Raw genomic sequence first — 26394 nt, forward strand, 5'->3', positions numbered from 1 at the left:
GCCCTCTTATCCACTGAGTGTTTTGTGATGAAGGACTGAAGATTACATCAAAAAAGAAAGACGTTCCCTCTGTCATGAGCTGTACACTATTAAAAAAAAAAAAAAACAAAAAACCAAAAAAAACAAAAACCAAACAAAATCCAAGAAGAAAACAATCACAACCAAAACCCCCAAAGAAACAAAAGAAAAAACCACCAAACCCCCTGCAGATCTACCCCAGCATCAGAGGCAGTTAAGTTAGAACAGGTAGAGGTGTAGAATAGGAGGAGAGAGAGGGAAGGGTTAAAGGCATTATCGCAGCCATTAGAAAGAAAAGTTGTAGCAATACAAGCACAGTAGACTTCTCTTTCCCCCCCCCTGCCCCCCCTCTTTTCTTTCCCCTACTCGTCTCTTCCCAAGCTGGATCAGTGTGTAGGGAGGGCAGTCATCACGCCATCCTGAGCAGCAAGAGCTGACGTTGGACGAAGCTGCCAGGTAGCTGAAAAAAGGCACAGAAGGCAGCTGATACCCACTTTTCAACGGTTTGTGGTTTTTTTTAGTCTGTATCTGGACTTCAAGCAACACAGCGCCTGAGACAGCTCATCTGAACCACACTGTATTGCAATACTCGCTCTTCTCAAAGAAAAAGGCTCCACTGAGCAGCAGAATGCTGCCAGTGTCGCAGCTAGGGCTACAATACAGAGCCTTTTTGTAACATTGCAAATTTCCTTCTGTTCAGATATTTGAAATACATAAATACACATAAATATCTGTTCTATCTTTTTTGAGGACACCTTTGGCTTTTTTTTTTTTTTTTTTTTTTTTTTTTTTTTTTTTTTACCCTGATGTGACTTCTTCATCTTGGAATGATGGGGATCTTTCTAGCTTATATTGGATTCATTTTCTTTTCAGTTATGTATATCCAACAAGGACTTTCTACCCAAGGTAAGATCACTTATTGTCAAATATGTGTGTGTCTGGTTTGCTATGCTAAAACAGACTGAGAACAGGAGTGGATTGGGGAGGGGGGTGAGGAAAGGAAGAAAGGGGAAAAGAAAGAAAACAATGAAAATATGTAAGAGATGAGGATACCAAGAATCAGTTTTACATTTAGTTTGTACAGACAAAATTATCTGGAAATAGGAAAAGAAGTGAGAAGTTTCCCCAAAGTAGAAACATAAAAGGCTTCCTTTACTTAAATGCAAAGAGGGAAAGAACAGGCACCTTGCAGAAGAGTGAAGGGGTGCTGGGGAATGGACATGCATGTGTTTGGGTTGTGCATGTTGCTATACAGGCATGTTTGCATACAATAAACACCTACCCGTGCATGCATAATTATTGCATTCAGACCAAGTACCGGCTGGCTAAGCCTACTGCTTCTCTTAAAATATTGCAGTCTCCTTCCGTGCTGCGTTCCCTTTCCTCTCTTATTATCCTGCAATCCTCAGAGTCAGACCTTCATTCCTATTCCGTGACTATGTGCATTTCTACCATTCTCCCTCAACCAAAGGAGGGAAAAAAAAAGAAAAGGAGAAAAGACAAAATCGACTTCTTTGAATACCTCCCCCACCCCCGTCGTCTCCCTCCCTTTCTCCCTCCCTCTCCGCCGAAAGGCGCGCCTTGCATTTCAAGCAGCCCCGGCGCTGCAGGAGCCAGTTGTCCGGGACCCCGAGGCTGCGGTGCCGCGGTCAGCACCATGGACAGATCCCGTTGCTCCATCCCGGTCCTGCTCCCGCCGCGCCTCCCGCCGCCCCCTGCCCGGAGCTCCCCGCGGCTTTGCGCTTGGCGGTGCCACCGGGGGGACGCCGCCACTATCGCCCTCCGTGTCCCCACGCCGCTCACTCCTACTGACCAGAAGGGGAAAGAAAGAGCAAACCGAAAAAAACCCCAAAAAACCAAAAAAAACAAAACAAAAAAAAAGCACCCCACCAAAAAAACCCAAACAAACTTACTAGCCCCGAACACACAAAATGCACGGTCCTTTTAGCAGTTTAACTCGGTGACTGGCAGTGGCTGGCAGGTGGAGGTGGGGAGGGGTTCAGAAAAAGGGGCACCGTGCAATATAAAGCTAGCAGCTTCTAAAGTATTTGTTGCCAGGCACAAATGTAAGGGAAAAGAGAAGTAACAGTGGTTACCAAATTATCCCACCAATTCCAGGTTGGCTAGGAAGACTGTATATAGAGAGGGGGAGAGGGGAGGAGACAATGAACAATATTTCTTTCGCATCACATTTCCTTCAGATCATAATATGCTGTAGTCAATCTGTAGCAATTCATAAGAGACAGAGACATTGCAGAGTCTTTCCAAATATTCCTCTTCTTGAACCACAGCATTTATTTATTACATTGTTTGTCTGCAGTCCCCCTCACTTGACTATCATGATTCATTATGTTGCACAATTTTAAAGTGAGTGATAGGGAGGATGAGAAGGAAGTAAAGACTGAGACTTAAAGAATTACTGATGTCTTGGACAACATGTATGAGCATTAGCTTTTCCACCTAGCAATGGTAAACTGAAATGAACAGATTCTGTTTGTTGAAGGACTGAGATACAAATATGAAGGTTAGTTCTAGAAAGTGTCTGCTGGGACTCAGAAACAGAAGGTGAATTGATTTTTGGTATGATTATGCAAACAGAGGTTCTCAGAATCTGACTAAGTCAGGTAGAGCCTTTGAAAAGGACATTTGACAAGTGATTGTAACACCCACTCAGAAAAGCACCCAGAGGTGCCTGTGCCAACAGCTGCTTCAGCTGGCTGTGGAACGTTTCGCAATTTAAAAGTCTACAGCTCAGTCCTACAAAATACAATAAATCTGTCTTTTTTCCCCTCTCCTAAAGTGGTTTTGTATAAAATCCCTCAGTGAGTCTGGCGAAATACTGCATTCTGCCCAAGGGTATTCAGACCTAATTATGTGAAACTTCACCAGCTCATGGGAGCAAGCAGGGGGATCTATAGCATTTCCCATGAGCAGAATTGAGAGTGTAAAGAGGGTGGATTTGTGCATAAGGGAGAAAAAAACATACCTGGGTGTGAAAAAAACAGAGGCAAATGAAAAGAGTGGGAATAAGAAAAGAAAACAGAGAATTTAAAAGGCAGGGAGAGGGGTCTGGGGAAGAAGGGAACAATAAAAAAGACAACACAAGAAGCAGAGCATAAACAATTAGTAGGTAGCAAGCAACACAAATGTTATGCATTTGTTTTACAGCAAAATTCACAGAGTTTCCCCGAAATGTCACAGCCACTGAAGGGCAGAATGTGGAGATGTCTTGTGCTTTTCAAAGTGGCTCTACTTCGGTCTACCTTGAAATCCAGTGGTGGTTTCTGCGGGCAGCTGAGGACCAAGAGGCTGGAGCGGAGGTGACAGGCACTCAGGTACTGATCCTCTGCCATGGGGTCCTAAAACCATGTGGAGAATGCTACAGAAGGAATGGAGAGGAAAGAGGGGAAGGAAAGAAGGGAAGAGCAGAGGGAAGAAGCAGAGACAGGTTCTGTATCTCCCTAGGGACTTAATTTTGACTACGGAAAGAACAGGAACTTGCAGACAAAAATGCCCACCTCAGAGGTTGGTGGCTTTGGCGGCTGTCACTTCCACGATGGAGCTAGGGCTGTTCTCTAAACCACACAAGTCTTCCGAAGTCTATTTCCCTACAACCTTTTTATTATTTTTTTTTTCTCTGTTATCTGATTCATTTTCTCTTGGAAAGCAGCTGTTCAAAGACTGCTCCTTGTGGGAATTTTATATCTCCCGTGTGGCAAGATCCTACACGTGCCTTCCAATTTCCATGGCCGCCCTAACTCCGTATGCAGCTGCCACAGGAGGGCACACGCAGGAGGGGGCGGGGGAGGCAGGGGGGAACCAATGCTCCTAAAGTAGTGAAAACCCCAGATCAGTCAGCAGTGTGACTCCATTCTTCTGAGCGGGACCGGAAAGGCCATGTCCACTCACACTGCCCTCAGGGGACGCTCCTCCCTATGGCCGCTCCTATCTCCTCACCGGGCTCGGCAAAAGACGCCCCTACGAGGAGGGAGGGTGGAAGGTCAGCGGGTCCGCGACCCTCGGGCGCCCGCCCCGGGTGATCCTAGGTGTTCCGCGGCTGATCCCGAGTGTTCCCCGGCTGTCCCCGGCTGATCCCGAGTGTTCCCCGGCTGTCCCCGGCTGTCCCCGGCTGTCCCCGGCGCGGCCCGCAGGTGGCAGGCGCGGCGCGCCGCTCCCCGGGCTCGGCGGCGGGGCGGGAGCGGAGCGGGGGCCGGAGACCCACGGCGGCGTTCCTTTCCCTGCAGGTGGAGCTCCTGCCCGAGCGGGACCTGGACAGCGACGGCACGAAGATCAGCGTAAGTGTCGGCCAGGGCGCGGGCAGTCCCCGCCGGCCGCGGGCCCCTTTCCCCCGGTCAGGGCCCACCCCGCCCCCGAGCGCCCGGTCTGTTCCTGCCCCGCGTCTCCTCCCGATATCCCCGCAGACTGCGGATAGCCCGCAGCTCAGCGGTGCGACTCGATGATCTTAGAGGTCCTTTCCAGCCTAAATAGTTCATTCTATAATTTTGTGACTGCTTCCTTGACGGCCCTGGCAGAGGGTGTCAGGAGAACCTTTCCCCGTGCTCCCCACACCCCTGGGCATGGAGGCATCGACCAGCCTGGCGGAGGCAAAGTCCATTGGCAGACTCTGTACCCTGTGAAGAATCCAGCCTGAACCCATGCCTACATTTCTTGTTTTCATTTGCCCTGGGCGACTTCTGAATCGGCCTTATTGCTCCAAAGTTGTTTTTAAGGCTGAAATTTGTCCACGAAGCTGCACTTTCCTTTAGCGCCGTGTGCAACTACTTAAATGGGTGTTTTGTCAGGTCCATACCAGCTGGCAGAAAGAAAACTCAGAAAGGCTTTGGACAAAACCTCCCCACTGGGAGCAATCTCAACTCTTTGCCACTGAGACTGTGTTTTACGAAAGTGAGATTCTGACACCAGAGTTACCAGTCTGCTGCTTAGAGATTAAACCAGAATCTTATCCCAACAGAATTATAAAGCAGCATATCTCCATTCCCCCTCCAGCGGTTCCCTGGAGAGGATGCCTTCCCCAGCCGATTCATGTCCTGAGTCAAGCACAGCCAGAAGGCTGCTTCTGACCTCAGAATAGGTCAGATCCTCCTCCCTCAGCATCCCAAGAAATGTATGGTGGTGGGGTGACGGTGTGGTGGTGCTCACTGCAGTGGAAAGACACAGATACTTAGGAGATACTGCAGCATGAATATTCCCTTTGAGCCCAGAGGGGTTTTCCCTTTCTCTGGTACAACCGCTTTTAGCTGCAGACGAGGCTTTAAGTACTAGCAAAGCTTAAGACAGCAACAAATAAAGGGGAATAATTTCTGACAACTCCTTTACTCTGTTGTTTTTTTGATGCCTGCAAATAACAAACCAAATAATTCCATCAAGTCGAAGTGCACCTAAGAATGGCTGAAGGGCATTTATAAATGAGAATTTAGTTATGCTGTGTTCAATACAATACATATTTTAGCCATACTTGCATTTTCTGTGATACTTCTCACCATCAGCTAGAAACTATTTGTGTCATGGACCATAACTTCGGTTGCATTTATAGACTGTCTTCCAAATGAGGCTCCCATGTGGTTCTTGGATCCTATTCCACTACACATAGGGCTAGCAGATAATTCATTCCGTATCAATACTAGCTCATTTGAAATCTCTGAAGTAATCCATAAGAACCAAGACACAGTATAGACTGTAAAGACTGTCTCATCTTTGAAGTTACAAATCTCTTATATTATGTATAATAATAATTCATGAGAAGGTATTTATAGTGCTCCTATAAGCTTGCATGAAACATTTATTTTGTATTTGTAATAAAAATAGTCAACATTATGTAGATGTCTAAGTCTACTTTTTACCTACTTTTTACAAATGTAGTTTTTTTTTTTTTTTTTTTTTTTTTTGGTTGTTTTGTTTTTTTTGTTTGGTTTTTTTTTTGTTTTTTAAGGATACGCAGCTCCATTAGTACTAATGTAAATTATCATCATAAAGAGAAAACTAAAGTACCTTTAATAAATATTTTTTAAAATGCTAGATATGTGCTGAAATACACCATTTCTGTCTGTTCTAAATGATAAAGCAGCACAAACTGAAAACATGCATATGTGTTGCCTGCAACAATTTCTAAATTTCAAATGCAGAAGTCAAAAACAATCTATTTTTCTCACCAGGGCTATGCAGTCCTGTTAACTTTGTGGCTCTTGCATAGGAACAAATGAAGGCACAATATGACCTACCAATCCTCTTTCCATCCATATGAGTCTTCGCTAATCCTTTTGCTAAAAATTAATTGTTCAGTAGAGATATATTATTATTGAATATGATTTAAATAACCATCCAGCACTTTCTGTGCAATTAATATTGCATACATTGTGCCTGTAAGTATGTAATCCATACTTTCAACTCAGTTTGCCAGGTATAAATTCAGAGCTGGGTACAACACAACAGGCTGTAAAGTCCATCCAGTACCTTAAAGCAATGACATATTCAGGACTATTGCTCTTCAATTTATCAAGAAGGCAGAATAGGTGCCTTGCCAAAACTGGTTACTACAGTAGGCCAAGCTATCAGAGGCAATATATTGTACAATCTGCAATAACACATGTCTAGCTTCAATCTAGCAGTTCTCTCTGTTTTTGTGATCTACCATGTATTCATCATCTTGATGTCTCCTTATTGGCTGTCATTGATAGGACACAAAGCAACCTTTACATCCCTGTTTTTGTAATGGTGAAAGTAAACCAGGTTCAGAAGTTCTTCAAAGCTGAAGATTTATATCCCACTGAATACCTTTTAACTGGCTTCCTGTGAGGCAACAGATATTAATTCAGATAGAGTGTAATAGAAAATTAATTAAATATAAATTCTCTAAAGTGATGAACATGCAGAAAGGAATCTGTGTTAACTTTTCCCAGTGCATCTTAATATCTATCACACGTTTCTGGATGTATAATTTACTTATGTGTGTTTTAATTATCTGAAATAAAAATATGTTATGCTGGACTCAGATATTAGATATAATTAAAAATAAATCAGGAGTCTTATTTTAGCTGACAACTCTGAAAACAATTCTAAGTATGTGCTTCTAATAAGTACACAGATAAACAAAACAAAAGAAATAACCTGACACAATATGACTTTTTATCATTAACAGAAAAAAATACCAGAAGTTTAGACATACTTGGAGACAAACTCAATGTAAAATATGGTTTCAATGTAGTGAAGAATACAAGCTAATCTAATAAATAGTTATTAACATAGTTTAAATTTCAGCAAACATCTCCAACAAAATTGTTAATGCACTAGTTCAGAAACTGAATAATTCAATAAAGCCAACTAACTGGAAAGGTTTAACCAATAAACCTAAGTAGATACTAGGTTTACATAAGAAAGGTCATTAAGAATGTTCATGATCTTAAGCAATTAATTGGAATTAACATGGTAGTTTGTTGGTTGTGGTTTTTTTGTTGTTGTTTTGGTTTGGGTTGGGTTTTTTTTTGTTTGTTTTGTTTTGTTTTTTGGTTTTTTTGTTTTTTGTTTTTTGTTTTTTTTTTTTCCTAAGGCTAATTAGATTTCAGAGCAAACCACCTAAGCAGATTTGGAAAGAAGATGTCAGGCATCCTCACAGATACAATTAGCCATACTCATTCTTGATGTAACTTCCCTGCAGTGAGCACAATCACACCATTGAGAAAATTGGTGCTATGCCCATAGAGTTTTGCCTAAGAAAGAAGAATTCATGACAATGTTTTTTTCTCTGTTTTTTCCCCCCACCCTGGAAAATTTGCAGACAGTGAAAGTACAAGGGAATGACATCTCCCACAAGCTGCAGATTTCAAAAGTGCGGAAAAAGGATGAAGGCTTGTATGAGTGCAGGGTGACCGATGCCAACTATGGAGACCTTCAGGAATACAAGGCGCAGGCGTTTCTCAAAGTCAATGCTAACAGCCACTCTCGGCGAATGCAAGCCTTTGAGGCATCCCCCATGTGGCTGCAAGACATGAAACCTCGTAAAAACATCTCAGCAGCTGTCCCAAGTAGCATCCACAATTCTGCCAATCAGCATGTACGTGCCACCTCCAGCCCCGAAGCAGCAGCCAAAATCCCCAAACAAAGTCCACAATCAGGTATGGTAAAGCATTTTGAGCTTTCATTTGATTGCTTACCAGCATGTAAAAGGAGGCTAAACCATAAGGTAACCAGGAATTGTGACTAGGAAGAGTGTGGTGCTCATTTGTTCCTCCTTCTCTCTGGTTCTATTCTTTCTGCTATCCTTTTACTTCTTAAAATCTGAAGAATAAATTTCTGAGTAGAAGAAGCAAAAAAACATTAAACTTCTTTACGTGGATTTTATCTCTAGCAGTTTTACCCATCTAAAGCTAGCTCTCAAATCAAAACTTAGTTTTCCCTGTAGTGTGTGTGGAGAGACAGGAGCACGTAAGCAAATGACTCATCTCATTTTAAGATGTCTGTGTGTGATAAATTAAATAAAAACACTCATCCAGATGTGTTTCTTCTTAAGTTGTTTTACACCAGTCACCTACCATATTTCAACATTTGTTAAAATTAATTTACTTTCACTGTCTATCCTATTTTCATAAGGAACTTGACTTCTAAATCTAAGCAGACCTCAGATAGACCACATAGTTTCTCTGTTGTGTAGGCTTTAGAAAGAGAATGTGTCAGAGAATGTGTGTTTGTCATCTTCAGGTGCTGGAAGCATTGGCTTTGAATCAAGGGTTAAAATGGCAGTGCCTCCATTGTCTGTCATGTAGAAATTAACATTCTATACATTTTGTTGGGGGGATTTTGTTCAGCACTGCATGTGTAACTTATAATCAATATCAGGCTTCATTTTCTACATTAGTACTGTAAGTTTCACAGTTTTGCAAAGGTACATAATATACAGGAGGTGCAGTTCTATATGATGACAGTAGAGAAATGGACAAGATAAAAACCTGAGATTTGTAAATGCTTAAATATCCTCTGGAAAACAAGCTGAAAGTTTAATGGTTTCTGAGTTACTTCTATTTACAACGGGGGCCAATGTAAGATACAAATTCACAACCTATCTTAAAACATTTAATGAAAGCTAATTAACTGATGTATCTTTTTTTTTCCTAGTGTGTTGTTAACTTAAAAACTAAATACAACAAATTTCATATCACATCTCTGGTGAAATAACTTCAAAGTTACAGACAAGACAAGGAAAAAATATATATATAAAAAGAAATATAAGGAAAATGCATTTCCTTACAGATGGAACAATATGATTATTCATATGAAAATTCTTATTGCTGTTAAAAAAGGTGATGCATATACTGTCACTATTATACCTCTGTATACACTTTTTTTCATTCAGTTTTCTTTCCCTGAAATGGAGCCACTTTCACTTTTTAAACTCTTCCAAAAATATCTAAGCTGTTAGAAGAAAAATAATATTTCACTTGATTCAAAACCACCATTCTACCATGACTTTCCTTTCAGATAAACGTATATACTTCTTATTTTCCATTGGACTCATACATTTCAAAGCAGCAGACTTTTCCATGAAGGGAAAACTCTGCTTTCTATTTCATTCTACATGAAATTAATTAAAATAGTCAGAGGTTTATGAAATATGTAGCAACAGACTATACTGCATTGCAGCCAAAGTATGCACAGAACAGCTAATCCACTAAATAATTTTGGATATATAGTTTATTCTAAAGTATTATTTATGTTTTTAGTCCAAGCAATGTCTTGACAAAAAAATGGACATTTCTTATTTGAGATCTTGTAGGTTATTACATGGAAAGATCCCTGCTAAAAAAAAAAAAAAAAAAAAAAAAAAGAACAAACAACCAAACTTTAATTTTTTACTTGAGCAAAGATTAATGCAGATCAAGTACAGACAATCCTAATGGAAAATAATTTTAAAATTAAGCAGATAAAATATAATTTAGTTTATTAGTTAATTTTTATGACAAAACACAGACAAATGCTGCATTCATCAAAGGTGTAGCTTATGTAATGAAGAAATAAAAGTGTACCAGCAATCATTTGTATGCTTAATTTCAATTTAATGGTCACTTGTTTCACAAATTATTGGTGATATTTTTGACATCAGATTTTAAACATCAGTTCAACTGTTGACAACCAAGCTTTGTTTTCCTTTACTTGAGAATATCTTGGCCTGGCTCTTCCAGCTCCAGTGAGTGAGATTTGGATTTTTATTCAATTTTATGGTTGTCCTACAGTAATAGAAATACCTACAGGAGCACAAGGAAGGGGGAAGTTTTAGCTTTATCTCACTTAGAGAAGCAACATGAGCTGAGGAGGGGATATGTCAGTTGTGAGACCTCAAAGAAAGCAGAAATGAGGTGTTATAGATGTTAATAATTTATCTTTTTATGATACAGAATCAACACAACCTCCTTACTTTATCAAATGAGAAAGTCTTCCCCTCTCTAACATCATGCTAACCGTATTTATGCATGCACAAGACTGCTGTGTGATTGCATTATATGTAAGCAATGTCACCATCCAGCCTAGAACTTAGAAACACGTTTGAATACAAGTGTATCATAATTAAGTACATATTTGTACTTGAAAGAGGTACAGGTTGTGATGTTGAGTAAAACATTGACTTCAGCACTACTGCTTGAAGAAAAAAGTACTACTAACCATAGGTAATTGTATAAAATGTTCTGCAGTATAGAGAGCTGGTATGTAGTTATTGGCAAAGAATAAATTTTACTGCTCACAGATTATTGTGAAATACATTTACAACAATGGGAAACAAGACACTGTGGAATTTATTTAGGAATTCTATATTCAGCTACTGCTGAAGAACTCAGCTACTAATACATGAAAAAAATGCATTCTGATTATATAAATATTTTATCGCCCAAATTTATTTTTAAAAAGGAGGCAACACTCTATTTGACTCCTTCTATCCTGAAGTACACAGCAGAATTTTTATTTCTTAACAATAGGTGTTTACTATGTAGTTCTATAAAAACATTTTACAGTCACTACCATTTTAAAACATCAGCACTTCCCAACAGATATTTCTGCTATTCTCTCAGTTTGTTCCAAAGTAAGAATATCTCTGATAACTGTCAGGGAGCTATATAGCCACAGCTGACAAATTAAAGTGCTACAAGGCCTATTCAGTATTTTGCACTGCTCTGAAAAATATTATGTGAGTGTAAAAAAAAAAAGTATATTTATTACTGTGAGCATAATGGAGATTCAATACAGGAAGAAATAGCTAATGAGAACATCTCCCACAGAGTGTCTTCATATAATATACTAAGAAGCATTAAATTACTATCTCGAAGTCAAAAAAGTCAGGAAAGCAGAAGTTAAAGCCAACACAGCTTGACCCTTTCATTTCATAATTATGGGCTGCAGCAAATGAAGTAACCCATCACAGCTTAATATGTATCTGACTAATTTGACAGAGTAATCTACATACATCCAAAAATTGCAGGTGGAGTGACAGACTTTTTTTTCCTGGATAATTCATAGCAACCTATCTTCGTCCAAGGTAAAAGTACAGAGTTGTGACAAAGCTCTGCAATTCTAAGGAATTAAATGGGGTCCAAGAGCTAAAATGAAATCAGGTGAAAGGAAGCTAAATAATCTCAAAGCTGCAGCAAATGCCATTATTTCATGGATACAAATCTAAACTAACTCTGCTGCCTGCATTCAAATCACTCAACATTTATAGCAACAAAACCAGCTGAAGAATTTGTTGTGCTGAGAATGTGCTCTTCCTGTTCTGCCAATGCTCTGTTAAAGTACTCAAAGCTATTAGTTGCTTTTCAGACTCAAGAAGATCAGTTTCAGAGAATTAAAAATGAAGAAGTGACGATTAGTCAGTTTTCTGCCTGCTTTTATACAGATTCTGCACATTTCTAGCAACTTTTTGTTCTTTTGTGAAGTAACAAATTCATCCATTAAGCTATCTACATGCCAAAACTTCCTGTGATGATGGCAGAGTTCCAATAAGTGACTTGAAAAGGAACTCAGAAGAGAAGGTGGTACTTACCTAGGCAGAATGACCTGGATTGTTGGCATCATAAATCACACTGAGAAGCTTATCATCAGGCATGAATGCAAAAAAAAAAGAGTGTATTTTTTTTCTTCAGTCTGTTTGTACTGATAAACTGATAAACTTCCTGTCTCCATTTTTATCTAGAGAATCTAGGAAACTTTTATCATCAACATATTTTAAGCACAAATTTTACGTCCAGTTTGGAATCCTTCAGGATATAAACCAGTTTCCATGTTGGGATTTCTGTTCTTTTTAATTTACGTTCCATCTCCTCTCAAAGCAAAGGAACAAAATGTCTGCTTTAGCCTCCACCAAGGTGACAGCCACAATAGTCTTTGGCTTTCATAGTTACTGTTTTAGAAACTGATTACCCATCAGGTTGGGAGGCGCCAATCATTACTGTGATTGTGGGATGGCAAAGAGTCAGGTCTCTGTTTCCTTTGGACTTCATGAAAGCAAAGGCCCAATGATGGTTTTGTTCTTCTTATTCTGAACCTTATTCAGCTGTTCTCAGAAATATTTGCAAAAATACTATTCCAATTTACACCTGTATACACTGCAACCTCTGATTTTACTTGAAATATATATAGACTTTGATTTCCTTTTCATGAAGAGATGGTGCTCTGCTTCTTTGAGCTTCTCAAAATCATCAAATCAATTCAAACCATGTTAGTTGATGTAGCCCTAATAGCTAGTTAGCTCTTGACCTTGAAACTGTAAACATCTGAGAAATGCTAATATGATCTGAATAAATTCATTGACAAAGCAACATCTTTACAGTTCGTTTAAGACCAGGATTTCCAATGCAAAATCAACTCAATTATGCCTTATGCTTCTTTTAAAAAACCCAGATCTTAATTTCTTATGTGTGTACCTATTATTAGAAAAAAAATGCATACAAGTTTGTAAAATCCTGTTCCTAGTGCTTAGTTCACCTAGACCCAGAAGCAAACTCTGCTTGGTGTATCTGCAGTTCTAACTCCTGTCACAAGCACAACATTGTCTACTTTTTGTAACCATCCCTCATTGCCATTCCCAGTCACTGATATTATACTACTGTCAATTTCTATTCATTTCTATCCCTCATATAAAAACACAGGTTAGAGAATTAAGAAGAGAAAGCAATCACCAGCCACTACTTGTTCCTTTTTCTTGTTCTATAATTTTGAGCAGTTGTGTAATCCCACATCTCCATACCAGCCTGAGTACTTGGATAACATACTCTTTCTGAAATCAGGGATATTATTTTTAACCTTTATTATGCCCATGGTTAAACACTAATAATAAATCACTAGAGAAAATAATGATCTTCTGAAATTTCTTGAGACAATAATTTGAGGATTTGTGGTTAAATATATATGGCAGCATCACTGTAACTCATATTTTTTGTAAAAAAATATGGTATTTGAGTGCTGAATTAGTTATTTTTCTCTTCTGAAGCCAGTCATGAAACAGTGAGAACAGACACAGTTGAAACTAATGTACAAAGTTTAAGGAAATAATTTTATCCTTTATCCATTTACATTGTAGTTCATATAATGCACATGTACTGAGATCTTTCCTGTTCTTTTAGTAACATTACCAGAGTGTTTCACTGTCATTGCTACATATGCACTTCATCATATATCTTCCTTTCTTTCAGCTGCTTAAAACTAAACCTTTTAGACTAACCTCACAGTTAGAACAAAGTTCACAAACAAAAATCTGGTGGGAGACCATTCAAGAACTCCCAGAGTAACAGAATCACAGGAGTTCTGTTCTACATGCCTGATACAACTTTCTTTGGTAAATACCACTGGGAAGATTGCAGGTGGACACACATTCGGTGAACAAAGAGAAGAAAATAAAGGAAGAAAAGAAAAAAAAAAAAAAAAGGGTGTGGTGGGGAAGCTGTGTGTGATTTGTTTGCTGGCTCGCTCAAATTGCTTTTTATTGCTTCACTATCAAACAGATTGCACTGGGTCATCAGAGATTGCAGCATATGTGACAGGGCCTGTTCTTGAAATAACTGATGGGATTTCCTTGCTTCAGAACACAACCCATTTGTTACTTGACAGAAACACAGCAAAGCAGAGGATATTTTCGCTTTTTTCAGATGTGAAGCAGGAAGTTTCCCATCTGTGGTGCCCTACTTCATTATGAAAATCCTTTGCATCACATGAAATGAAAAAGAATGGGTGCAATTATCTGCTGGCTGGAATGGATACAACTCTGGTGAAGTCTAAAGGATGTCATTCAACTAAAATAGCAAAAAAAAATTGGCTAAAGGATGAGGATGAAGATGAATTCTCTTCTACTCATATTTTGAGAGTGAATTATAAGGAAGAATTGAAGCTTTGCCCTGCTTGTACCAGCAGAAAAAGTTTAGGACAGTGAAGGTTTCTGAGAACTGAATGAAGGCAAGGAAAACACCTGAAAACTGCTCTTTTCAGCTCAGAGATGCAGGAGCAAAGGACATTCTTGATGGTGGGTTTTTTGCTTCATTTTTTTTCTATGTGCTTTTTCTTCACTTTTGATCAACTTTTTTCTAGTGTTTCCCTTTGGAACCTTAGCCTAGATTAGCAGAAAGCTCAACAATTTCATTATCTTCTTATTCCCTAGAGTGGGATTTTATATTTGAATAAATAATTTTAAAGTTTCAAAGATATTCCAGAGACTGTTACTATATTTGCACTACAGTAATAATTAATTAATTCTTCTTTGTTGATGATAAAGCTGGATGATATTTGAAGAGCAACTAATGATCTTGCTGCCTACCTTAAGAAGAGAAGACTCTACTCCAAACTCCATCATAAGGAAGTTGCCACTGTACTTTTTGGCAGTGCAAATTGCTATCCTGTCTGTGTGTGGGTGTTCTAGTCAGATCCATCTCACTGAAGTTTGTTCTCCACACCTACTCACAAATGCAACTATCTTGGAAAAAAGCCTAATTTTCTGTGAATAAAAATGGGAGTTAGTTCCACAGCCCCATTTACAGTGCTTCAAATTTGTGTGTTTATCAACCAACAAAAATGCAAAGCAAAAATCTGGATGCTACTTCTGCTGCAAATCCTATTTCTGCTGCTGTTACTACCTCAGCTGCTGTTGTTTCCTGTGACACTGACTTGAGGATTTTTGCCACTGAATCACAGCCACAGGCCTATAAGGATTAAAAAAATTACTTCAGCAAGACTAGGGAGGATGGTGTATCCATCTCCAGTTCATTCTGTGTCACTGAAGGAGAGTTGAAAAGACAAGATATTTTGTCAAGGAGCAACAATAAATCAATCATGTATCCAAGAACTAGCAGTAGGTCTCAAAGGGAGCTATATATTCAGAGCATGCAAGGCCCTTTACTAGAATTATAATGTTAGATAATATGACTACATAGGTTTGTGCCTGTCTGAAACACTGAGAAAACAACAGGTCAATTATCTATTTTGTACTTTCCTGAATTATTACCCCACATTCAGTATTTACTATTCAGTGACCATCCTTTACCTGAAAAGTCTTTGATTATTGATTTATGATATTTCATGGTTATGATTGGTCTCAAATCTCAGATGTATTTGGCACAAATACTTTGAGCTTTATTCTCACAATCCACCATTTCCAAACGAGTATACTCTAGCTGTAGAGGTGACATAAAAAAAATATTTGCATCCTTTTTTTTATTATTATTTTCTAAACACGAATAAGAAGGGTGAAGGTTTTGGATTGTGAACACTGATTTAGCTCTAGCAGTTTAAAATGTTGCCACACAAAGTATTTGTCTTGCTCCAATCAGAAGTTACTGCCCCAAATCTGGATGACAGAAGGAAATAGGTGTCCACTGCTCAGCTTTCCTAGCTCACAGTGTTGAGCCTCTATATTGTCATAATGGCATCTTGGACAGATGATAACCTAAACCAGCACTCCTAAATTGAGATAGGTGGAGAGATTACATGGGGTTTGCCTGTGTCACTTCTTCTGTTGGGGATTTAATTTCCATAAGAGGGGGAGGCAGAGAGATGGAGGCACTATCTTCTTAAACTGCTCCAGCTAAACCCATTAAAAACTTGTGAGTCATAGCTCTTAGACAGAGGCACCTTCTGTTAGTCAGAGACATTGTTCTAATCTCTATAACAACTGCATTATTCACCAGGCAAACAAAGGATCAGAGGAATGGTCCCTGCCTCAAAACACTTACTGTCTAGGAATCAGACAGAAAAAAAACCACACTCATCCAGTGGAAACCTAGGTGAATTCCATGAAAATAGCTGATATAAATTATATAAATGGAAGGAGACCGGGTTGAATATATGTCAAACATAAGCCCAAGTGCCAGGTGTGAAAAAGGAGAAAAGGGGGACTGCATGTCACATATTGAAATAGTTCCAAAAATAATAATTTTGATTCTGTTTTATAATACCCTCTTTGCATATGTTTTCATTACAGTGCTGTTGAAGATGATAGTGTAATATTAAATATCACCCACTTGAATTTTCTTTCCAATAGATGAAACAATTAACAAGATACAAAAAACAAAGGGGCAAAAAGACAAGTGCAGTTCTCTTTTCCTTCAAATAAGAGTCCTGTTGTAACTTTATGATATCTTTCAAAAATGGCTCCATTTACTGTTTAATTAAATGTGGCATTTATCAAGTATAAACACATTTATATGCACATTACAAAAATGCTGAGCAGTTTCTGTTGGAGTCATGTTTAGTTACAGCAACACAAGCTGGGTACTAAAAAAAGAGTCAATTCAAGCATTTTTGTTTACAGCCTAAATTTCACCTTCATTCACTACAGGGCTTAACAGTATGAAAGTATAGGATGTGATGAGTTACCACAGAACAGTCAGAAAAAAATGCATTTGCTTTAGAATCAGCCATTTTATACAGATAAATACAAATGCACCAGTTTATTTTTTTTTCTGTCACACTTAAAAAATGCTTTAAGATATTTTTTATCCATGGTTTTGAGAGATAGGATAAAAGAGAAGAATGAGAAGGAAAAGTGCCCAGTGCTGATAAGAGCAGTCAAAAACACTACTGCCAGTTGTTCTGAAACACTAACAATTATCAATTATCATTTGGTTAAGCTTGCACCCCTCCCCCTCAGCTTTGAACTACTGCAGTAGGATTGTTTCCTGGACTGCTTCTCACACAAGATTTATTTAAATAGCTAACTATGATATTTCACAGATTATATGCAAACACCTCTTTTAGCAGCCATTTTCCTAAAAAGTACTCTCTCACTGAAATAGAAACAGCTGAAGTCAATGCATTACTTACACATGTGAAAAGATTTTCAAACCTTGCAAGTCCAATCACCAGCTAAAGGAACGAAGACAAATAGGATGTCTGCTACAAATGTTAGAACATTTGTGACTGTAGGCAGAATGTCGTTCTCCTGAGAAAGTCAGGGAAGGTGGAGAAATTGGCTAAATCTTTTTGTTAATCTTTCTGAAATACTGTGTTCAGACTCCACAGTCACTTTTGGCTGTTTTCATCAGAAAAGTACAAAGGTCTATAAATGTCGGTGAACTGCCCATTTTAATTATATGTTTAAGGATCTCACACCTCCTTCCTGTCTGTTCAAGGCAAAAGGATTGAATCGTTTCGGTGACCTTGTTTTTAATCTTTGAGAAGGACTTAAGAGATTCTCTCAGCTTCTTCATAGTGCATGATGGCCCAATTAGGAAGCCTTGCTCTACTCATGAGATTAAAGAATGAGATATGAGCAAGAACACTCTTTTAAGAATTAAAGAGGGAATGATGACTCAGATATGTTCTAGTAGAAAGACAAAAATGACAAGAATTAAATGAAGGAGCTAATGTCAGGAATGATGTAGAAAGTTATCCGAATGTAAAATTCCAGGTTATTTCACACCAGTGTAACCTTAATTCTGCTTCTGTTCATCTTGGCATTGTGAAAATGCAGGTCATTCAAAGTCCCACTTCTCTTTCTTTCTCCTTTCATACTTCTATCTGTCATTCTTTTATAGTTTAACTATGGCTTGTTCTGGACTAGTGCCTGAAGCCAAGTATCATTGTTCCTATATGCTACCAGTATTTGAAGTTTCCACTAGTTTTTTCTCTTTCAAGTATTTCCATCTCCAGTTTGCATTAGAACATGACCTGAGGTGTAGCTGGCAGCAAGGTAAACGCTGTGACCTGCCTTAGCCCAGAAAGGGCTACAGAAGTTACTGTGGCTCAGATTTCTGGAAGAACTCTCTCCTCTGTTTAGGGTTGGGAAGTTTTAACTTTTTTTTTTTTGCCCCATTACAAGTCTGAACACCTCTGGGTGCCTTATCTAGTAAAAGCGAAGGATTAAGCCTCTAGAAGCCCATCTAGAAGCCCATCTCTCTTTCTCATCTCCTCTTCTGGGCATCACTAACAGAAAAGGAATAGACATCAGATGAACAGAGCTTCATCCTGAACGCAGTCTAAGTAGACTTCAGGGAAATTCAGTACATAACTGTTCTAAATTTCTTCTACTGTGTGAGACAAATTCATTTGCCCTCTGCAGTATGTGGTGAACAAATCACACAATTTTAATCTGTTTACTGTACAGCCAATAGGGAAAGATGGAGTAAAAGCCTAAGCAGAAGGGTCTTTATTGAATATGAATGATACTTACTGCTCATCTTCATTCAGTCATTCAGTTCCCCAAAATCTAATACAGATGACTGAGCCCTAAAAAAGACTTGAGAAGTTATTGCCCCAGAAAGGGAACAGGATATTTTACATTTGTGGATAAGAAAATTTCTTCCTGAGTGCGGGTGTATTCATCCCATCACTATAGAAGTGATATGCACAATTGTGATTTATGCAATTCAGAGGAATAAGAATGATAGCAGATGGTAGGGCAGAGGGAAAGAATCTATTTATTGAAAACCTGTGTGAGAGATATTCAAATAAAATTAAAAAAAAAATCAGGCGTACTTGGTTTTACCTATCTTTGTGGAAATAAAATTGCAAATGTCCTCCAAGTAACATATATTATGGTATATTTGTGTCCCCAGTAAAATTAAGGCAGGTACCATATGAACTTTTACTTACTTTACATAGAAATAATGCTGAATTATGGTTTTGTTTAGTTTCAGCTGGGGCTGATAAGAAGAGTATTTCAAATCTAAGAGTATAAAGCAAAGCTAAATGTTGCAAAACCAGGCACTTAAAGATGGAAAATCTCAGCACAAATTCCTGAAAAATGAAACCACCAAGATTTCAACATCTCTGTGATTTCAGAAATCAGTAGAACAACAAAATTAACTCATAGCCAGAACAGCCCAAATATATGTCTCTGAAATATATGTATTGATATTTTTGCCTAATGTAATACATACAGAGAATTTGGCATGAACTTTTTTGTGACTGGCTCTATTTCTCTTCTACTGATCAGCACAAAGCCAAGACTCTACTAAGGCACTTCTCTTTTCTGTGATCAGTGGGTTGTTACTTAAAGGAAACTCAAGGATACACTAAGTAAACTTCTGTGTTTAGTAAAGTACTAAAGGGATGCTGTTGAATTTTTGGATTCCTTCAATAATTTGTATGAGAATTCCTTCTGATTCCTTCATTATTTTTATGAGAATGCACTGTGCATTGTATACACAACTCTAAGGAGACAATTTTCAGAGGCTCTGACAGGTATTGAGGCTCAGAATGCTGGATGCTATTATACCGTGGAGAAATCTTAAACCTTAGTAAGCACAAGGAATGCCAAACTTGCTAAACTTGAATTCTGGCAGATGCAAACTGTTTGAGACCCCGGATGATTTACCATGTAATAGAAGATGCTAAAATTTTAGTTCCTGAGGCAGCTGCTTTGTTCACAATTCAGTGTTTCATCCAGTTGTAAAAAATAAATGGGCAAAATTATTCAGCCATCCCTGCTTTCATCCCCAAATCCCATGTATCAGACACAAATTTTGTATGATCAATATCTAAGTGAAGGCAAGGGATCATGATTGCATTCAGGCATGGAATGATTAACTCGGTTTTTGAACAGCTACATTTTACTAAGAATTTATAACTTCTGGTGGATTTATTTTATGTTTAGATGCTCTAAAATTAATTTCATTAACAGAGGAAAATTGATGTTTAGCTGTGGGGTTCATACACTATGAGCCTTGGAATATAAGCATTTGTGACAGAGACTTTTTTATTTTAAACACTAAAGTCACAGTTATTTATCACTGTTTTTTTTCTTTGTGTTCCTAACATTTAAGTAAATCATAAATTCCAATAAAACACAGTTTCAAACACTTTAATGGCATGAACTAATCTTTCATGCTGTTGCACAAAAACTTACCATCACATGCCTTTGGCACTGTAGCATTTGTTTACTGGAGAAAGCTAAGTATTTCAGAGGCATTTGCCCTTTTGGATATATGTTAGGAGCAGGATGTAAGAGACAACTAATGGAGATTTACATATCAGAAGAAGAATTTAAGTGGATCCCCATGGCTGACAGGTGAAATCGTGAGAGTGGTGAGAATGTCTGACCCACACATCAAGTGGAATTTAACTCATAAGGTGGAAATAATACACACATACATTACATGACAGTTCTTCCTCTGAGTGACTGTCTTTGAGGATTACGTAATTGCAGTCCAGCTTTACCCAGTGTTGTTGACCTGCAATAAAATTTCTTTTAGCTTTCATTATGTTAATTAGAAAATAATTCTTGAAATGGTGGGATAATCAGTTTAGTAAATCCACAGCCAGATAGACAGCTTTTAACTTACATTAACATGCTCACAGTTCAGGTGACACTATTCAAGTCCTAGTCAGAATGGTAGACTAAAACCCCACCTGCATCTAAGTCTGAATTTGGATACAGTGGAATTGAGTGTCTGATTTAAGTGCCCCATGACTTCCAGGTTCTAAGTCAAAATGGAAATTTATTAATACTTTTTGTCACTTTTTTTTTTTTTTTTTTTTTTTTCCCAAGATGAAAAACAAAATAACAAAACATGAGCAAAAAATGAGAGAACAGAAGAAGGAAAAAATATGAAAAAGCTGCTTTAAGTTTTGCTGTGTTCTTGTTCTACCTTTGCAGCTTTCATTCTTGCAAAATCTAAACAAATGCTTAGGCTCATGAAAGAAAAAATACAATTCTTTTGCTCTGGAAAAGAAAAATGAAGCTTTAGTAAACTTAAACTTCAATTTTATTTCATAAAACATCACTGAAAATATGAGAATACACTTAATAGTCATATATGTCACTGACTATTGCAAGTCAGTTTTATGTGGCCTGATATATGTGACCAAAAATTTGTCTGTTTGGATTAAACAGCATTTTGGAAACTATTAAACCAGATTAAAATCTAATAACCAATTCCCAAAACCTTGCAGAAGACACTGTCTATTACAGGTTTTTTTCCAACAATCCTAATAGCCCCTTTCTTCACATAGAAACTGAAATTGTTTTAGTTGTCATTTCCCATAATTTTTTTCCAATATGTTCAGAATTGTTTAGCTTGCACTTACTGCACTTACTGTACTCTAATCTAAATCCCCTGCAAGCTAGACAAACTTGCTGTTTAGAGAAGAACATGGATGTAGAACATGTGAAATGAATTGGGAGGAAGTCATGATTTATGCAAAACATGAACATTATAAATAAAAAGATCATGTGTATGCATTATATATTACTCCCTAATCTGGGGAACTACAAATTGGATTATTGAAAAAAGCAAAATGAAAACAAAAATCAGAAAACATTTGGTCTGCAAGTGTGGTGCTGCTTTTCCCTCTGTGACATATTTTAAGTTAAACTCATTTCATATCATACACTTTCTCTTCTGCACATTACAGCTTTAAAATTCTCAAATTGTAACACCATTACTTGTTATAAAACCTCTTTTAAAATACATTCATGAGATTCTTCCAAGTCCCATTATATGTATTTTGTGCAGACAAAATGTAACTCCAAAGGACTCTTCGGAGTTATATTGAGACATATTTCCTTGGTTCAATCAAAAATTAAAATAAAAATAATGGAATAAAACAAGTAAAAATAATTTAATACATCTAATTTAATTTAAGACATAAGAAATGATATAACACAAACAAAGATTCTAAGTAAGTTTTGCTAACTTCAGAAGGGGATGAAAAACCTTCATAAAAATCTGTCAAATTACAGCTTTTGCAGAGAGAGAGAACAAAGTCATGCAGCAGTAAAACCAAAACCAGAAATTGAACTCCTGAGTTCAAATTAATAAATACTATCTGTGTGAGAACAACACACAGTTGCAGCAAATTTGCTTGTGCATTTGCTTGTTTGTAATACTGAACAAGAGTCCTGATAAGCACAGCAAACTATGGCAGTACACTCCAAGTAATATTATCAGGTGGGCCAGAGAACAGGGGGCTTCCCACTAGTGTCTTCTTTCAGTAGAAACTAAGGTCAAAGTTCCCTTGGACTTCTCTTGGAAAAAGGGAAAAATGTTAGTAATGTTTTTGAAATAAGTTTTCATTTAAAAGTTAATATTTATTTAGCAATTCAATTCACACATGTATAATTGAAATAGAACTATTGTTAGAAGGTCTTGTGAATGTGACAGAGGACTAAGAGTGTTTTATGGCAACCACTGTATATGTAACATGTCACACCATGTATTTATCAAAGCAAGCAGTGTTTATCTAAAATCTGTGATTTAGTTTAATGCCCATTTCAAGAAGGAAAAAATTACTAATGACAGGAACAGAAATACTTCTTGCTTCACTTATAGCTAGTAGATACAGAGAATGGTGTTATGTCTAAAAACTTTTAAAAAATGAGCACTTGCCTGGATTGCTTTTTGCTTTCATTGCGTATACTTCTTAGGATAAGATAAATGTGCTTTTGGGGCCTGCGTTGAAATCCATAATTTAGTTTAATATAAGTTCTTTACAAAAATTTGTTATAAATGATTAATAGATTCAAAACCCCACAATTTACTACAAGTCCATCATTATCATGGATTGCTTATAACACCATTGTTACCCTGTTATAGGACTGATGCATCTAACCATCAATGACATTTATAATTTTCAAATATACAACACAGATATAAAATCTATTTATCATGCATCGACCTGTTATAATCTGAACTTCTACTTACAGTGTTACCAAATTACATTTATAGATTTGACTTCAAGTAATTAGTTTCAAATTCTGAATGTAATTCTCGATGATACAGGGACTTACCAAGCACTGAGACTTGGCATGTAAGACAACTAAATACTTGTGCCCTTGGTGTATGAACATTTCAGTTTAATCAGTCTTGGCCCAAATGGTTTTATTATGCTAGCATACTAATTATAAAGTAATGGTTTTAGAAATAATTATATGGATTATTATTTTTTCATAGCTTTTTAAAAAGAAAACAAAATCTGGGATAATATAATTTCTCAAAAAACTCCAAACCTTTTGGCAGTCTGTTTCCCCCCTGTAAATAGCACAGACGTTTGCCTGTATCTCCTCTGGTTTAAAAGGAAACACTCTTTAGCCACTCAATGACTTTTTTGTGAGCAATCAATGATGTGATGCTGGAAATGATTTTGTAAAGAACACTCTGAGGTGAAAGGTGTTTGGCTTTGTTCCTCTTGGTTTATGGTTTCATAGATAATATTGTATAAAAAGACAGACAAGAAAAAAAAAAAGCAAATCAAAACAAAACAAAACAAAAAACCTCCCTGGGACTGAAATACTTTGTATGTGTTGTTATTTGCAGTGCATGCCAAGACATTCATGGGCACCAGAGCAAACCTGGCGAGCTAATTAAATAAATAAATGTATGTGTTTAAAACAGCCTTATAAGGAGCATTGGAAATCTGCAAGATGAGCGAATATCTTATAACTTCTTCCGCAGGTGCGAGGATAGCTACAAGCCATGGACTTTCTGTCCTGCTTCTTGTTTGTGGCTTTGTGAAGGGTGCTTTGCTTTAATCTAAAAGTGCTGACTTTTTCCAATATCACTTTCTCTTCTTAAAGCAAAGAGCAAATCGCCTGTAAAATCCACGGAGCGGACAACAAAGTTGACCCTAACCTCCAACCACCACTCTGCACCCAATGTACTCTAAATCTCTACACAAGGAGCACCTTCTTCAGGAAGTACAAACAAAATTACTAAATAAATAAATAAAATAAAATAAAATAAAATAAATAGTATAACAAAGAAGAGGATACCACATGTTTTCTTGATATATCTTATTTTCTTTGGCGTATCACTGATATTTTATTTGAAGAGAACTGGTGTGATGTAATCAAACATTTTGTAACAGCAAGACCTAGTTTCCTTTTCTTTCGGCAAGGAGAAGCCTCATCCTTGACTTCTCAGGGGTTGGCCTGCGAGTCCTCAGTATTAAAGAATTAACCATGGATGACATTTGGTTTCCTACGCTGAAAGAACCATTCCAGCCTGGAAGCAAAAAGAGGCCAAATAATGAAAGAAACCATAGTGATTTACCATAAATAGAATAAAGACAAACTTTATCAAAAAGCCTTGTTTTCTTTTTTTTTTCTTTTTTTTCTTTTTTTTTTCTTTTTTTTTTTTTTTTTTTTTTTTTTGCATGAGGAACAGGGAGGAGAAAATGTATTCTACAATGCAACTCAGCAAACTAGGGGATGTTTCTGAAACACATATGAGGATATTTTTCTTTTGAGATCTTTTTTCTTTTCGCTTTTCCACTTTTCAGTATATTATTCTTTTCTCCCTTTGAGGTTATTTTTTCCTGTCTTTCTGATTGTTTCTTGTTCAATGGTGGCAAGTACCAACTTAGGCCAACCCCTGATGACTATGTGGAGGTTTATATATATACATCCTTTTTTTTGGTGTGTGTGTTCTATATTTCAGTGTGTTTTATCTAATTTTGCAACTCCTGTATATGCAAAACTAACTTAAATTCTGTAAATTGCTTACAGTCTGTGTGATATAACTTCAGAGTAGACATACTTTGGTCCTCCTGCAAGCCGGTTTTTAGTATTATCTATATGTCGTGCCACCAAGAAACATCTTTATTTCGTTTTTTGACAAAACACCACTTTTTAGTTTGTAATTCAGTAATGTGTGGATTTTGTAATACATATCTTCACTTTGACTGGTTTGACCCCCTTCAGCCCTCTGTTTACTCTGTAAATGCACATTAAAATTTGTTATGGTCTCTAGACAATGAATTATTTTTAGTTTGTATGTTGTGTTGGAGTTCAGATGCTGAAAGCTCTTTGAACTTGTGATGTTTATAGAAGATGAAGTGATTCAATCACTAGAGACTGTAAAATGCAGGTTTGCAGTCAAGTGCTGCATGTAAAGGAAGGTAAGAAACAGAAAACAGACAAATAAACTAGAATATGTCTTTAAGGATGTTCTTTTGCTAAAGAGTTTTAGGAAAATGAATTTATTACACTGATAAAATATATTTGCATCACAGCTCCTTCTACATGGCCAAAGAAGTGTCTTTCTTTGCTTTTTCTGAAAGTGGATTGTCATTACTCATTGATATTCTTAATTAAAATACTTTTTGTCTGTGAACTGAATGTGAGAATTTTGCTGTTGAATGATGTAATATGTGTTACATGAATTACATTCATTAATGCAGGAAGCAAAAATTGCTACCCTTTGCAGCTGCAATCAGGAAGGTTTTTTCTTTTTCCTGTCTTTCCACTGTTGCTGAAAAATTCACACCCTTTCATTTATCAGCGCAGACAATCACATACACCACATGCTTATTATGATCTATTTATAGCAGCATTAAGTAGCTGCAGTGTGGTCAGCTGTGTGATTTCTCCTCACTTCGTAAGTACTGCAGAAGAAATTTTAAAAGTGTGTTTATTATCTCTCCAGTCTGTGGTCTACAGGCCTAACATTTTATTTCAAAATGCTCAGAAGTGATGTCTTTCCCCATTATTTTCAAAGGATAAAGAACAAATAAAGACATAGAGTCAATATTTTGTTAACCTAATGCTTTGGAAGAGGATACCGAATTTGTGCAGATCTAACTTCCCATAAATTCTGTAGTATAAGCTTGACTGGTAATAGTCAGTCTTTCTTCAGTTTTAGACAAGTCTTAGCAGTAATAAAGAGAGCAGAAGTTTGTCATAATACAAAAAATCAGGAGTAACCATCAGGAGAAAAAGGTCAAAATTTCTTTTATTTCAGCATAAAATTTATGAGCCACTTGGAATGTTGTATATTGAGAAAGTTCTTCTCCATAGTTGTAACAGTTTATCAGCCTACTGACAAATTAAAGACTATCCCCATTAAAATTTTTGAATCAAAGCCAACATTGAGGATCAGCAAGGACACAAAGAGGATAGAAAAAAGGAAAGGGTCAAGGCTTTTTTGAAGTCTCGCTTTCTGAACACGTCTGTGG

At 37.3% G+C, this 26394-nt stretch overlaps 1 protein-coding gene across 3 annotated transcripts; it reads left to right on the forward strand.

Moving 5' to 3' along the window:
- The first annotated feature begins 400 nt into the window (after positions 1 to 400).
- On the forward strand, positions 401 to 26151 carry VSTM2A (V-set and transmembrane domain containing 2A). Of its 3 annotated transcripts, none has more exons than XM_066326978.1 (5): positions 401 to 924; positions 3187 to 3353; positions 4263 to 4313; positions 7811 to 8147; positions 23895 to 26151. In XM_066326978.1, the coding sequence occupies exons 1-5, from the start codon at positions 846 to 848 to the stop codon at positions 23969 to 23971; spliced, it is 711 nt and encodes a 236-aa protein (XP_066183075.1). In that variant the 5' UTR covers positions 401 to 845; the 3' UTR covers positions 23972 to 26151. The 3 variants fall into 3 exon arrangements, with proteins under 3 accessions (XP_066183075.1, XP_066183067.1, XP_066183084.1); XM_066326970.1 differs by having other exon boundaries at positions 24017 to 26151; XM_066326987.1 differs by lacking the exon at positions 23895 to 26151 and adding an exon at positions 20434 to 20536.
- The last annotated feature ends 243 nt before the right edge of the window (positions 26152 to 26394 follow it).

This window comes from Sylvia atricapilla, chromosome 1 (genome assembly GCF_009819655.1).
Source record: "Sylvia atricapilla isolate bSylAtr1 chromosome 1, bSylAtr1.pri, whole genome shotgun sequence".
In the NCBI taxonomy this organism is placed as follows: Eukaryota; Metazoa; Chordata; class Aves; order Passeriformes; family Sylviidae; genus Sylvia; species Sylvia atricapilla.

Bases quoted from the DNA above. Each gene is read 5' to 3' on its own strand.
- VSTM2A (XM_066326970.1), top strand. From the start codon at position 846: ATGATGGGGATCTTTCTAGCTTATATTGGATTCATTTTCTTTTCAGTT. The intron at 3,354-4,262 runs GTACTGATCCTC...CTTTCCCTGCAG, and splicing joins CGGAGGTGACAGGCACTCAG to GTGGAGCTCCTGCCCGAGCG. The intron at 8,148-24,016 runs GTATGGTAAAGC...CTCTTCTTAAAG, and splicing joins CAAACAAAGTCCACAATCAG to CAAAGAGCAAATCGCCTGTA.